General features: G+C 40.5%; 2 protein-coding genes across 2 annotated transcripts in view; one reads left to right on the forward strand and one right to left on the reverse strand.

Annotated features, from left to right (window-relative positions):
• MYL5 (myosin light chain 5) lies at nt 1–13,007 on the forward strand. The gene is made up of 7 exons (XM_020777987.3): nt 1–656; nt 1,154–1,261; nt 2,741–2,816; nt 4,814–4,918; nt 7,857–7,935; nt 9,036–9,084; nt 9,922–13,007. The coding sequence occupies exons 1-7, from the start codon at nt 654–656 to the stop codon at nt 10,018–10,020; spliced, it is 519 nt and encodes a 172-aa protein (XP_020633646.2). The 5' UTR covers nt 1–653; the 3' UTR covers nt 10,021–13,007.
• TMEM175 (transmembrane protein 175) overlaps nt 11,800–16,086 on the reverse strand; it is a 17,689-nt gene continuing 13,402 nt past the window's right edge. The window contains exons 9-10 of the mRNA XM_020777984.3: nt 15,034–15,163; nt 11,800–13,725 (exon numbers count right to left, since the gene is read on the reverse strand). Coding sequence (XP_020633643.3) covers nt 13,053–13,725; nt 15,034–15,163 — 803 coding nt within the window. The 3' untranslated portion in view covers nt 11,800–13,052. The remainder of the gene's footprint in view (nt 13,726–15,033; nt 15,164–16,086) is intronic.

The following is a 16,086-nucleotide window of genomic DNA, read 5'->3' on the forward strand; positions in this document are numbered from 1 at the left end:
AACCATAAATGACAAATAGAATTTCAACTCAAATATACAGTGTAACTCACCACCACCAGGAATATTAATATATTGTCTCATTGATAGGATTCATCTGAATTTATATCATGTGCCCCGTCTCTTTCGAAAAATATAATGATTCTTATGTTGGGATAAAACCATTATGTTGTGTAAATACGGTACTTTCTTAACCTAGGGTCAGTTTGCCTCCAAAAGATATGCCAATTGTACATGAACAAATAATAATAATAATAATAATAATTCAAAATTCAGAGCCATTTTCATCTATTTTGTAGCAAATTCTAACTAATAGATTACCATCATTCCTACACTGCACTGCTTTATGCGCAAATTTCTCTTTCAAATGAGATCCATGTGCTGTCATATCCACTTTAGCTCATTGTGACCAAAACAAATTATGTACTGGATGATTTCAAGTACCAGTAACAGCTGCTCAGCCACTGGGGAACACCAGGTATTTTGCAGTTGTGACCATGTATGGAGTAGATCTTGTCAGCTCCAGGTTCTTGAGACGTTTCAGATCTCCTTGGGGAAATGCTGGCTGTAAAGACAAGATCCTCCCCTTCATATAAGAAGCACTTTATATAGAAAGTTTCCTGGAGTAAGACAAGCCGAATAGCTTCCCAGGAAAGATGGTGAGTTCAGTCTATGTGGAGAACTGATCTAAATTTTATTATCACCTTATGGATCGATGAGATATTGATTTAAGAGTGCTTATGTTAAAGAAGGATTTATTTCTGATAGTGCTGCTATACAAGTTACTCAAAAGTAAGTCCCACTGAGTTCAGTGGTGCTTTCTCTGACGTAGAAGGGTATAGGATTGTAGACCTCATTGTACCACCAAATGGCAGATGCAGGGGAGGGGTATCAGGAGACAGGTATCCAGTTGTCTTGTGTGCCCTCAGAGGTATCTGGTGGGGCCACTGAGATACAGGAAGCTGGAGTAGATGGGCCCTTGGCCTGATCCAGCAGGGCCCTTCTTATGTAATCTCTGTACTGGATGTTTTATAAGAGAGTCTACAGGTTGCATGTTCTTAACTGGAAAGAGGGGCCATTTACGGCTGATGGGTTTGCCAAGACCACTGCCAAATAAGAGAATGGTGTCACTGAGATCATTATTTCTTCCTTTCAGGCCAGCAGAAAAACCAAGAAGAAGGAAGGTGGTGCCAAACGGGCTCAAAGGGCTTCTTCTAATGTATTCTCCAACTTTGAACAAACACAGATTCAAGAATTTAAGGAAGTAAGGAAATCTCCTTCCCGTATATAGAGGGGCATTTTGAAGTGACAATTTGGGAGTTTTTCCATTACAAAGTGAATTGTTTGTCTATCAGAAGTGAGACTGGATGTCGCTCACGTCAGTGTATTTTTAATAGAACTTTGAAAAGGATGGCTGTTCAGTGCAAATACTGGTTTGCATGAAAATCTCTTTCGAATAAGAGCCATTAATCAGGATTTGATAGGATTGTTCTTTGATGGAATTGCTTCTATTGATGGGACCAGGGGACAGACAATTCTTCTTCTGGCCTGAAGCTCTTGTGGCTCTGGCTCTGTAAACCAGGAAATCAGCATAGCAGGGTTTTCAGTAGAAACTGCAGTGTGAACGAAGGGAGAGAAAGGCTGTCCCTGCAGGTGTTTGGGCACTAAGAAATGGTTGGGTTTAGGCTCTGTGTTAGTTTTAGCCTAGGTACCTTGGCATATATGGATCTTCGAAAGAACAAAGTCAAACAATAAAAAAAGTCCAGCAAAGTACATAAGAGGGCAACATTAGTTTTGAATAGTTTTTTAACAGTACAATCCTGTGCATGTTTACTTAAAAGTAAACCCCCTATGTTTAATAGGACTTACAGAAGAGCATATACAGGACTGCAGCCTCAGTCATATCAAAACGGGGAAACAGAATAAGGACAGAAGATTTGTGTTAACTGAACTGAAGTGTGTTCCACTTCAGTTCAGTTCCATGGGGCAGACATGACTCAGGCATACTTTCATGCTTGAAAAATCAGTTTTCAAAGGAATCCTGTCCTGAAGATTAAACACACAGAAAACCCCATAATTTTGTGAGAAAAATACAAATTAACTCACTATGAATTTGCACCTGGGGAGATGGGTTTCCTTGGAGAAAGTCATGTTAGCTGGCCAAACAGGGAGAGAGGAGGAAATTGGGAAATAGCCTTGTTTGCAGTTTATTAACTTGGTTCTTCTGTAGCTCTTCTAATTTGTAGACGATATGGTTACAGGAGCACTACCATAATGAACTATAAACAAGGGCCAATTAGTGTAATTTATACAATTAAACTTGCATAGGCAAAAATCCCCAATATGATTCTGGTCTTTATGGTTTATAATTATTAAGTTTAAAAGGCAAGTCTACAATGCTGTAACTTCAAAATTTATCATATTAATAAGGTACCTTATTAATATGATAATATTAATAGATTTGACTCACTGTCTCCTGCATAGTGAGTCACACAATTTGGTATGCATCAGATAATGCCTGCAGAGATTTCTAAACTTGAGGCAATTCACCTCTAAAAGTCATGCCTTTTGGGTAATTGATGAAAAGGCATTAAGTCATTGAAAACTAAAATCTTCTCCACTGAAATAAATGGAGCTTAGACTTCAGGTAAGGAAGATTAGAACTGGCATGTAAATATTGTTGTTTTTCAGGTAACTGGTTAGACTCATTTAAGATTTATAAACTTATTAAACTTTTTAATAGGCTTTCACACTAATTGATCAGAACAGAGATGGCTTCATTGATAAAGAAGACTTAAAAGATACTTACGCGTCCTTAGGCAAGTATTATGAAATGACCTCTTCCCCTTAAAGTTCTATATTTGTAATAATTATCATAACAATCAAGATATGATTTTTTCCAAAGGCAGCATAGAACATAGTACACTTTTGAAATTATGATTAACTGTGTCACCATGTCACAGATCATCAGAACCCTTCCTGTAGGGCACCTCATTGCAGATGTGCTTTCTCCTCTTAATATAATTCCAGTCACCTTCTTAGAAAATGTCTATCAACTCTTTTCCAAGTGCCATATTTCATTAATTCAAAAAGCAAGACTAGGGACTGAAGGTTGTTTTTCAAGTTTTTCTACTGCCATGAATTGCTTGAGTTCCTTGTCTTTTTTGCAATTCACAGAATTCATAGAACTGCAAAAGAAATTAAATATGTGGGAAACATTAGAATACTGTATGGTATTTTCCCCCTAGTACTTTGCAAGTACCAGTGGTGCCTCGTATAACGAGTGCCCCGTTTAACGACGAATTCGCATAGCGATGGCAAAAATGCCATCGCTTTTGCGATCGTATAACGAAGGTGCCTATGGGGAAAAATCGCTTTGCGATGTTTTCCCCATAGGCACCATTTTCCCCCAGCTGAGCGGCGGGAGCCTCCAAAGGAGCGCTCCCGCCACTCAGCTGGGGGAAAATGCCTGCGGTGGCCTTCGAAGGACCCTTCCAAAGGGTCCTTTTGAGGCCACCGCAGGGGGAGGGTGGGGGGATCCAATGCCTGTCAGGCATCCTGGGCTCGGATCCCACCCGCCGCCGGTTACCCAGCCTTGGGTAACCAGTGGCGGGTGGGATCCGAGCCCGGGATGGCTGAAAGGCATCCGGATCCCCCCCGCTCTCCCACTCTCCCCCCGCGGCTTGGATCGGACCCGCGGGGGCTAGCCCTGCCATGGCTGGACTCCCAAGAGTCCAGCCATGCCCGGGGTAGCCCCCGCGGGTCGGATCCAAGCTGGATCCAAGCCGCGGGGGGAAGGTGGGGAGACCCGATGCCTGTCAGGCATCCTGGGCTCGGCAGCGCGGGGCGGCAGGGACAGGGTGGAGGGGTCCTGAAGGTTTCCAGGCTTTTGCCTGGAAGCCTTCGGGATCCCTCCCCCACCCTGTCCCCTTCGCTGGCAGCCACCCCTCGCTGCTTTCCCCAGCCTGGATCGGGCTCCTGGGAGTCCGATCTCGGCTAGGAAAGGCAGCACGGGGCGGCGGGGACAGGGAGGAGGGGTCCCGAAGCCTTCGGGATCCCTCCCCCACCCTGTCCCCTTCGCTGGCAGCCACCCCTCGCTGCTTTCCCCAGCCTGGATTGGGCTCCTGGGAGTCCGATCTCGGCTAGGGAAGGCAGCGCGGGGCAGCGGGGACAGGGAGGAGGGGTCCTGAAGGCTTCCAGGCTTTTGCCTGGAAGCCTTCGGGATCACCCACCCACCCTGTCCCTGCCAGTTTTTAGTCCATTAGAACGCATTAACCAGGTTTTAATGCGTTTCAATGGGCTTTTTAATTTCGCTTTACGATGTTTCCGTATAGCGATATTAATCCTGGAACGGATTAACGTTGCTATACGGGGCACCACTTATAAATTGGGAACAGTCTCAATTTAATATCAAGCACAAATACATACATTTGATACATTTATATTCTCTCTCTCGCTCTCTCTGCTCATCTAATCAGTGGTTAATCTGGGCAATTTATTACGATCACAAGACATAAAAACAATATAATCAAACATATCATTAAATAAATTAAACAAATATTAAACAAATAAAAAAATTGAGACAGTTGAATAAAAGGCCAGGTAAATTTCATTTGGCAGCTCATTCTAGAGGTGGAGTGTGACCACAGAGAACGGCTGGGTCCTTGTTCTCTCCTTCCGGGTCTCTCTCGAGGTTAACACCCTCAGCTGTCCAGCCTAGGAGGAATGAGTTGGATGGGCAGTCCCAGCTGGGAGTAGGCATCCCGCCATGTACAGTATGCTGATCAAGCAATGTGTCATTTTTGTCTTTTTTTAGGTAAAACAAATGTCAAAGATGATGAACTGGAATCCATGCTTAAAGAAGCTACTGGACCTATTAATTTTACAATGTTTTTGAACCTGTTTGGGGAAAAGCTAAGTGGTGAGTTTAAGTCTGTCTTACAAAAACTACCGTATTTTTTCCTGAAACTTGTTTCGAGGAGCTTTGCGTCTCACAGATTAAGGCAAAAAGAGATAATAAATTTGTGTTGCAAATGAGTAAAATGTCCTTCTATAGACTAAAAGCGATATGTAACATTCTGCAAACATCGAAACCCAAACAGAAGGGAAAATTGAAATCGTCTTTGAGGAATTTAGTCTTTGCAAATCCCAGTGTGAATCACTGACCTTCTGTGAAGGTTCTAGATTAATGTGGGGATCAGAACTTAATTAATCTTCAGATTTGCACTTCTTCAAATGATACAATAGAAAATGTCCCCAAATGTACTTAAAAGTCTGTACATCCTAAAATATATACTTCAAAATAAAGATACCTCTCCTCCAATATTCCCCTTATGTCCTCTATTGGCTCACCCAAGCTTTAACTCTGAGAAATATGTGCAATTTAAACATTGGAAACAAATTGGAATATATAGAATTAAGGATTTACGTATCTGAATCAGGAGAACCAATTGCTGTTAGAGAAAACAAAGCAAATAAGAACCAACTGGCTACAAATAAAACAAATAAGGAGCTTTGCAATATTATTATATAAAAAAATCTGGCCCTATAAGAGTATTAACGGACTTTGAACAATACTGTATACAAAAAGATAAAAATAAAAGGATAGGATTGACCTCATCAATATATAAATGTATTATTGAGAAAGAACATAGTAAGGGCAGAGAAGCCAAAGCATCCTGGAAAACAAATTTAAATATTAATATACCTGAAGAGATTTGGGTAGACGTATGAAATAAAAATATCCATTTAATTCAGTATCAGCTAAAATGAAAGAAATGGTTCTGAAGTTGTTCACAGATGACAGCTATATCCTATGAAGCTGCATAAAATCAACAGGGATATATCAGATGAGTGTTAGCGAAAATGTGGACGAAAGGGAACTTTGGAACATGTGGATTTTTTGCCCCAAAATAGAAGCATTTTGGCATGATATAATCAATTAGACAGAAATACTGACTAATCACAAAGTAATTGCGAACGAAAGATTACTATTATTTTCAGCATTTACAGGGGGAAATGAGAACCTACTTAATTGCAAATATTATACAGACAGCAAGGTATGAGATTGCTAAAAGCTGGAAAAACAGCCAAGATCTTTCATTACAGACAGTTTTGAATAGGATATGGCAAACACTCTTGATGGAGAAATTGACCAATAAGACCAGAATATACAGAGGAGAAATAAAGCACAGTCAGTTTTTTGAAACTTGGAAACCTTTATTAAAATACACAAATGAACTAAATGAGAAGTCACATGATTTAGGAAATAATATGGATTGCTCAGATTGTTGGTCGGCAGCTTTCTAGGATGGAATGGGGATTTGAGGTTAATTGTAAATTTGTTGATTGGTGTTAATAGCTGTTACAATATTTAGTAAGATAAAGAGTTAATTGTATTATCTATTTGTAATGTGTTTGATTGTCAAAAAAATAAAGATACCTTATAAATCCATTTTTTGTGAAGAAATATGTTTTAAATTTTTGTGTAGACGTTTGAACATTACAAATTAATGCTGGGATGTATTTATGAATGAACACATGTGAAACTGGCATGGAATAACTTTTTGAAGAGCATGTTGTAATTATAGCATTTGTTGGGATGCCACTGAGATGTACATGTGTGGAGATGTACCAAATAAAGTACCTGGCTGGGTAGCTCAGTCAATTAGGGATCTGACTGCAGAGCCGGACGTTGGGAGTTCTATTCCCTACTCTGCCTCCTGGGAGAAGTGCCAGCCTGTGTGGCTTTGGGCTAGCTGTACACATTAGATCCATAGAAGAAATAAATGGTAAACCACTTCTGAGTGTTCTTTATCTAGAAAATGTGGGAAAAGATTACCATAAATCGGAATCTTGGCAGCATAATATTAATTAATTAATTATGCTGTCAAGATTCCGATTAATTAAGTAATTATCTGTTAAAATAGGCTCTAGGCCAGCCATTCTCAACAGAGACCATATGGCTCCCTCAAGGGCCCTGGCACATGGCACTGGAAACCATCCTCCTACAGACCATCTTACAACGTTTGTTATGTGACTTATACAATCCTGATTTGGCCTAGTATTTATGGCAGTGGCCAAAAAAAAAAAAAAAAAAAAAAAAGATCGAGAGTGGCTGGTCTAGGCCATGAAACTTATACAAAATAATAGTATTAAGTCTTTCATGTGCCAATAGACATGTTGATCTTTAGGATAACAATGTTAACGGTCTGTGAAAGAGAACTAAAATTGTAAGAGTGATGGGCCGTTTGCTGTTCTAAAATGAACTACTCCTGGAGACATCCCTCAAATCCTGCTCTCCCCATATTACTTTTCCAAACCAAAACCTGTTGCTGTCTTCTTGCATCTTAATGGCTCCCAGTCCATCATGGCATCATGAATGATACTGGTGTATCAAGACAACTTGGGTCTAATGTTCACACAAACACGTCTCTGCTGCTTCCTCACACACATATGTATAGGTGATTGTAACATTATATGGGCTTTTAAAATCACTGTCTGTGAAGGCTGCAGCGTTATTGGCATTTTCTTTCTCACTCTTATAGTACGTCGTCCCTTGTCAATTGTTCATCTTGCCCAATTTATTTTATGAAATTCAACAGTCTTTCCATTCCCTGCTTCTGATCACAGCAGACTCCAGGCAATTTTAGGGAGGGCTTTGCTTCTAAAGTGAACTCTGCGATGAGGGACCCCAGCATAAGACCTACTGAATCAAAATGCTGATAACAACTGGAGTCAGTAATCTTCTATCCCTAGGTGGCGCATTCTGAACATCTGGTTTTAAATATTGTTTCGTATTCATCACAAATATCAGCATTGCCCGCCTAGTTTCAGCTGTATTCCATTCTTTTCTACAGGGACGGACACTGAAGAGACAATACTTACTGCATTCAAAATGTTTGACCCAGAGGGTAAAGGAAACATTAACAAGGATTAGTAAGTATTAGCCTTCTGTGTAGTATCCCTCTTGGCTATTGGGAGGTCCTGCCTGTTGACTTGTACAGAGCAAAGTGTCCTAGATGTTGATGGGCCATTGCCTTCACATCATTCTGCCCCCCAAAATCACACATGAAGTGTTGCATAGGGAAGAATTTCAAATAAAAAAAGAGGCAAGTAGTAGGAATGTTGAACTCTTTGCCCACCATCGTCATAGGTTGGTTGGTTCCGGTATCTACTCTTTTGAGCATGCTGATCATACTATATCTCATACAGATTTTATAGGGTACTAGCTGTTGCTTAGAGTAACACAAACCATAGATTTTGGCCATTGGCACCAAGCCAATGAGTGCATGTCCACTGGCCTATCATAACCAGGACCCCCCCCCCCTTTTCTAACCAAGGAGGAACAGACCAAGAGTTGCAGTTTGTCTTATGCTAAGCAACAGGATTTCAGCCATTGCAATATTCCCTCTAAGCTGCACAGCTGTACAGTGCTCTATTGGTGTTGTGCACCTGAAGGTTGTGTTGCTACTCATTTGGTTCTAGTCGCGGCCTTAACTTTGCGCCCACGAGATGGGGTTTCCGCTCAGTATTTGTGGAAAATTAGGAGGAACATTGATGTGAAGCTTGTCTGTACTAGAGGGGGTGAGATGTGTGGCCCACCAGATAAATCTTGGACTGCTACTCCCATCATCCATAATCGGAAACGTCTATTATGAGGGATAGTGGGAGTTAAGATTCACGAACATCTGGAGGGCTATGTATTTCTCATCCTTGCCTACACTCTATCAGGGCTGGAAAGGATCTCCCTACTGGAATGATTATCCTTTCCTAAACCAAACATGACCCTCGTAAGTAACCAGGCAGTCAAGGAATCCATGGGAGCAGTATTGGCAAATGTTGCGCTCCCGAAAGAGACCTTTTAGTGCTGCCTCCCCCACAAGATATAACCAAATCCTGAGGATTCAACCTGTCTCAAAACCAATACTGAACACAGAAGTTATTTTTATACAACTTTTAAAGTTGCTTCTGACTCTCATTTCCATCATTTGCTTGTTATAAACATCTAATTTCCTTTCTTTTCCCCACTCCCACAGTATAAAACGTTTAATGATGTCACAAGGTGATAAGTTTAGTGCTGAAGAGGTTTGTATTCTCTTTTTAAAAATCAGTACTGGTGTTTTTGTTTATTTATTTATTAATTATGGGGTTTTTTTTTTAACTTCCATTAAACTTTTCAAGAGGTGGACAGGTTAGTTTGATCAACAGTACAAGATGGGAAGGCCATCTAAAGCAACACAAGTTGCGTATGAAGACATGAAGTGTAATTATAATAAGGGGGGGGGGACATTGCCCTACAACCGAAGTCACTAACAAGAGGTCTTCAAAGTTTCAAGCAGAGGCTTTCTCAGTTTTTACCCGATGTTCAGCTGGATGCCATGGGTTGAAACTGTGATCTTCTGCATGCAAAACACATGCTCTGCTTCTCTTTGATGGAAAGGATGGGACTGCCTATGGTTTAACCTGAGAACCAGACAGTTTTAGATTTAAGGAATTGCAAATAGCTTCTTAGTTATGCACATGCCCAAGTGCAATCATTATCAGTAAGGAATCACTCATACGCTTTTAGTGACTATGCTACATTATTATTATTGGCACATGGGGAAACACATGGTTTAATATAATGTTATTAACAGTACTAAATTTACTGCTTTTACAATTAACTTATTGTGGTTCTTCTGTGGGAAGATATTTTTCACACGTAGTTGTCTGTTAAAACTATTTAGACATTTTTCCTGCTGGTATATAACACTGATCGAATTTCCTTCTCACATTCCTGCTACTTAAGTTGAAATTATACTTATGCTTTGAGTCGCATAAGCTTGGAAAGTGACTTCGTTTTAAAAACTGCAAAAACGCTTTGTACTTCTGCAACAGGCCTAACCTCTTCCATTACATATGCATTTCCTTGTTTATGTACAGATGGATCAGATGTTCCAGTCTTCTCCTATTGATGCAGGAGGAAACCTGGACTACAAGGCTCTCTGCTATACCATCACACATGGAGATGAAAAGGAATAAGTCTGTTTTTTGGAGGGAAGCCATTTCAAAAATCTCTTGTCTGTGCATTAAGAATAAAACAAATATGTATTAACTTTCCTTCTTCAAGGTTGCAAACTTCATATTATTTGTACAAACATCCTCCTAAACATGTCAAATGTATGTTAACCATGTTGGCAGCAACATAGAGTTATTACTTTTTTAAAAATAGGAGACCTGTGTGGAGTGCTTCCTTCCTTGTAGACCTGAAAGTGTAGTTACAAAGCAGTTGCATCATATACCTATAGAATCATTTTAATTTCCTGAAGCAACCAGCATATTTGCCTTATAAGGACACTTTAAAGCCACCATTATCAGTAGAGGTGGAGCACTTTTACCAGCAATGGACATGTCTTGTTCTCCTATAATCTAGATCAGGCTGTGAAGGGCTGGATAGATGAATGGGAACAATATGGCCAGAACAGTAACCATTGCAACTGAACTTCCCTGCTGGAAGTAAGCATTACTGTTATAGGTATTGGCTAGCAGCTCTTCTGTGGGGCACATCATCTTCCACTACAGCTAGAAGGCCCCTGGAAGTGACCCTTTTGAAAAAAAAGCCTATGTACTATTTAATTTTGGTAAAAAAATAATAATTAAAAAGACATTTTGTGCATATGGAACTGTCTGTTTATTCGGTGAAGCGCCACAAAATTTTGCTGTAAGTTACCAGAAGTTCTTTGAAAAAAATACCACAAGTTAAGTTTCGATTATTTATTTATTTGATTTTTACCCCGCCCCTCTAGACAAGTTCCAAAAGATGATTATTCAGGCCCAAGCTAAGCATGCCGGAAGAAATTTTTGTAACCTCCCATGTTCCCCTCATCCACCCTGGCCCGTAATATGCAGCCCTTCCTCCAGCTATACCTGTTTCCCCCATGAGGCAAGTGGTAGCCTGGATAGATATGGGCATATGGATCTTCATAGTGTGTGCGCTGGGACAGAAGAGACTTCCTGTGAAGAACCTTTCTAGAATGTTCCATACAAGGTACTGCGTTTCCCCGAAAATAAGACAGTCTTGTCTTATATTAATTTTTCCTCCAAAAAAACGGATTAGGGCTTATTTTCTTGGGATTTTTTTTCCTGTACAAAGATCTACATTTATTCAAATACAGTCATGTCATCTTCTGGTTGCTGCACAATGGTGGAGGTGGGGGTTTCACTTAATTGGGGCTTATTTTGGGGGCAGGGCTTGTATTACAAGCATCCTGAAAAATCATACTAGGGCTCATTTTCAGGTTAGGTCTTATTTTCGGGGAAACAGGGTACCTCACAGGTGTAGGGCTCTTACATGTGACACACAAAGACCATGATGAAGAACGTACTGTACGTTTGTCCTCCACAGCAAGAGCTGCCATGCATGGAAGAAAAATTGTGCTCAGTTTTCAAACTGGAACTTCACCTAGACAAAGAAACATGTTCTAAAACTTCCTTACCAGTGTGACTGGGTAATTGCTATCACTGTCTAAGATGGCAGTGAACTTACTCCCACCTACATAAGTGTTAAGTGTCAGGCTAACTGGCTCAGGAAAGCCAATCTTTGGAAGGTTTACCAAATACACATTATTTCATTTCTCCTGAATTGTTCTGAATAATTTAACTTCAAAAGTAGCACCTGCTAATTCTGCTTAGCCTACACGCTCTTACATATGCTCCTTCTGCTCTGTGCAATTGGTTCATTCGAAATAGTGAAAAAGACGACCCTCTTAATTCCAAAAAAAGCATTGATGAAATATAATAAAAGCGCTAACTCCTTAGGGCTGTAATTATAAACATAGATTTTTATTCTGTTATAAATTAAAAAAAGATAAATATTGAACTCATTTAAAATTAACAATGTATAAAACATTAAGGGACCAAATAGCATTAAGGAAATATCACTTAGGTTGGATTTCAGTGTATAATATAGTGCATTGTCAAGAAGCAAAAAATACTATGATCAGTCAACAACAAGGTTCTTGCAAGATTATATACATCACTCACAAAGCAAGTATCATTTTCCTTTCATACTAAAGTGCAGCTAAGAAGAAGGCATGGAAATAGTACATTAGGCAATGGCAGGCTTCTTGAGAGTACAGTTGTGTTTTAGACTGACATTAATGCACAGACGTTTTAAGGGGAAGCTGTATGACAGTCATCAGGCACAGACATTATGGTTTCATCTTAGCGGTAATATCCAAAATAAATAGGCTGCCTTGTTGCTTAACCACAGCCTAGATACATTTACACTGGTGTTTATACTGGACATATACATGTTGTGTAACAGAGCATGAGAAGCAAGAGATATGAAACCAGAGCTTGAAATTATTTCACATCCCTCTTAGGTTTAAGTTTCGACATTTTGTGAGAACCACCAGATGCTCTATGAGGTTTTATATACAGTACAGCTTTCACATTGCTAGCCACTAGCGTGAGATTTTAGGCATCCCCCTGAGTAGTAACACTTTGGTAAATTCTTCCAGCAGCTCTGGGTTAACTTTCTTTTTTTAAAAAAATTGCTCTCAATGGCAATGTTTCATGGCTTCACTTTCAGTTGACCCAACACCAGACCCCAAATACATCATCTGTACACGACATGGAGCAATAGTTAATTCAGCATTAGGGACACCACTTGGAATACCTAACAACTAAATGCATGCCTCTCTCTCATCAGACACTCAACGACATGGAGCTAACGTGTACATTGATATTGGATTATTACTGCCTGTGATAACTACCAGCATCTCACAGACAACTGATCCCATAATATTGAATTCAAAGTCCTGATGTTCTCCTGTAATTACTTCCACTCAAAAAATATAGGCTGATCATTTAATAAATATTATCTTAAGCCAAATACCCTATGGGCTGAAAATATTAATCTGCAGATTACATATGGGCAATAGGGTTGTGACGATGATGATTCTTCATCTCTTGGATTTGCATCTCTGAAGTCTTTCTGCTGCAAGCATTTACATTTCAAAAATAAAGGGCCACCGCAGTATTAGGGTTTTCCAAGAAAAGTGCAGAGAAAGCTAAGATAATGTTTCACCAGGCGACAAATATGCCGTTTCTTCTTCTTCTTCTAAGACATGGCGCTCTGGTCTGAACAGAGACACAGCAAACTTCAGCGCCACCAAACCAATTCTGACACAGATGCGCAACAGAAGGAAGGCAAATGGAACAATGATCTGGGTGAGGTGGAAAATAGTTGTACTCAGCTCGCTTACAATACATGTTAGGAAGAAGACCGTAAGGCTTACACTCGGGTAGAGAGCAAGCTTGGCAAACATAAAGGCATGTTCTTTGCCCCCGTACCTAGCAAAAGGATGGAGCGTCTCCCTTTGGTGGAAAAGGGCAGCCGTCCATATGGCAAACTGGAAGATGCTAGCAAAGAAGATGGTGACACAGCTAACCTGGATGGCTTCTATTTCATTGTAAGAAGACTTATCTGCAAACTCACTGGTCAGCTGATACGCGAGAGGTAGACCTCCAATAAATGCCAGTGAAAGAGTATTAAGGAGACTCATCAGTCGAGTTGCTTTCGTCACGTGAAGGAAAAGCGAATGGTGAACAAACCAAAGAAGGCCAATAGTAACAAAAGAACCAAAGTAGGCAAGGAGATTGGGACCATATTCACTCAAAGCATTGATGAGATGACCACGGTATTTCTCTCTAACCTCTGTACGATCAGGAACATTATCTTCACTGTTGTAGGGGGGAAAAACATAATATTTTAGTTACACATATTCAGGCATGAATATATTTCTCACGATCATATTCAGTAGTTGAAACTTCTGTTGTGTAACTTATGCCTGCAGAATGGTGATGATATAACTGGCAGGGGGCAATTTTTGATAATTAAAAAACTCCCTCCTACTTTCTCATAGGCTCTGTCCTGTTTCTTTTCCAACTCAAGTATAAACCATTTCATCAGATGGAAGCCATGGGAGCTGTAGGATAGAAGGAGGAAGTCTTTAATTTCTGAAAATGGCCACCACCAGGTGGTGAACTATCATTTCTGATAATTAGGAGGGAAAGTTCTCCATCTAGCAATCGCCCCATCAAGGTTACAGGTCTTGGGAATCTTTTGACACATGACGACTCTGTGCAGGACTGGATATGTGTCATAATTCCTATAAAATCTAGGTGGCAGAATTCAGCTTCCTAAGAAAGCCAGTGCCCATTAAAAAAAATAGAAAGGATCAAGTCTATTGTACTTAGGGCTGTGGCAATGTGTTTTAAAGTGTGTGGACTATGCCTACAGAGAAAACATGGGTGGACTGAATTACAGTTCCTGGAAACTAGAGATATGGCTTCAGTGCCCCACAAATGACAAATAAGATCAGAGTAAAAACAACAAAAAGTCTTGTTTGGCTTAAGCTTCCACAAACTGTAGCCTCCTTCTTCAGATGCAAGTCTGATGTCTGAGGGACATCTGAAGAAATGGGCTACAATTCGTGAAAAGGTATGCAAACAAAAAAAAGTGTTACTTTTCAAGGGCCACAAAATGTCTCACTTTAACACCTAACTCCGTCCTTACAAACAACCTGGGTAATTTATGCAAAGTATTTTATAAAATACTGAATAAATTATGCAAAATAAGAAAAATGTGCATATCCCAAGTTGCATAATTTACATAGGTCTCAGAATCCAGCCTGTGGAGACACAAACTCTGGACTGTCTAAACATCACATTTCAACTTTAGCAGTATGTAGTACTCAAAGCCCCAATGGTGGGGTACCATTAATGAAGCAAATGCAAATATTATTTGGATACATGAGGCTTTGGTGTTTCCCATAAGAATTGACAATATTACCTCTGTAAGACACTGGAGGGGGGGTCACATAGCCAAAATAATAATAAAAGAGAGGTTTAAATCATCAAACCAAATCTACCTGTATGCATATGAAGTCCCCCCCACTTACAACTGTATTTCCATATGAAGAATGTGGAATTAAGACCAATACTGGATTCAGTATTAATTCTAACATATTGCAATTGCTGAAGCCTTACCATATATCCAGAATTAACAGTGTTGCTACAATCGCATAAACTCCATCACTGAATGTTTCTATCCGCTCCTTACTCAAGGGTTCAGTGAGATAAAAAGTAAATGACTCTAGAGGGACCTCTTCTTCTTGACCTGCAAACCATAATGATCACGCTTAATAAAAGGATAAGCTTTTCTTCTCACTCTCCAGAAAGACTTATTTCACCATTTCAAATTATTTCACCATTTCAAATTATTTCACCATTTCACTTTCAGTGGTCACTGAAAGCACTGTTCCTTTTTATTGCAATACCTCCCCCCTCCACCCACCTCTGGGTCTGGCGCTAGTCGAGAACGCTTAGCATCTCCAACCGTAGTAGAGGTCAGCGGTAGGTGCCTATTGCGAGGTCGAAAAGGAGGCAGAGGAATATAGCCCTCTTCAGCCTCAGGTGCAATGTCACGCCATCCGCAGTACTGAGGTGGAGCCAGCAAAAAGGGTTTGAAGTGTCGATACCAAGGGTACGGGTCATAATGATAGGGTCCTGGATGAAAAGGCAGGTCCTGTTCAGAGTCCTCCGCCCCGTACGCTGGTCGGTAGTCAAGGTAATGCCACTGGCTTCAACAAGAAGGGTACCCCCTTGGCTCATTTGGGGCTGGGGCAGAGTTATAGCCAGCCTGGGGGAGGTCCTGGCACCATGTGCTTGAGCTAGAAAGTTCTGAGGCTGCTCCATGCAAGCACGGATTAACCCATTCGTGTGCATTCACAGAGACCATGAAGAAGAACTTACACCTCTCCTGTTTCTAAAGAGAGAAGTCCTGTCTGAAAAGACGGTGTTCACCAGCAGCTGCTGTTCCTAGCTGTATATAAGGGACATTAAAGGACATTTTATTGGGTTGACTAAGACCAGATGCCCTTTGGGCGTCTCTCAATACTAGAACAGTGCTTTCAGGGACCACTCCAGCTGCCACCTAACTCTCCCCGCCCCCATCTAACATTGTGTCTCTAATACCTGGTACCCAAATCAGTTTCATTTCCTCTTCTCTTTTCTTATCATGCCTGGTAGATTTTAAAGCCT

Source organism: Pogona vitticeps, chromosome 2 (genome assembly GCF_051106095.1).
Source record: "Pogona vitticeps strain Pit_001003342236 chromosome 2, PviZW2.1, whole genome shotgun sequence".
In the NCBI taxonomy this organism is placed as follows: Eukaryota; Metazoa; Chordata; class Lepidosauria; order Squamata; family Agamidae; genus Pogona; species Pogona vitticeps.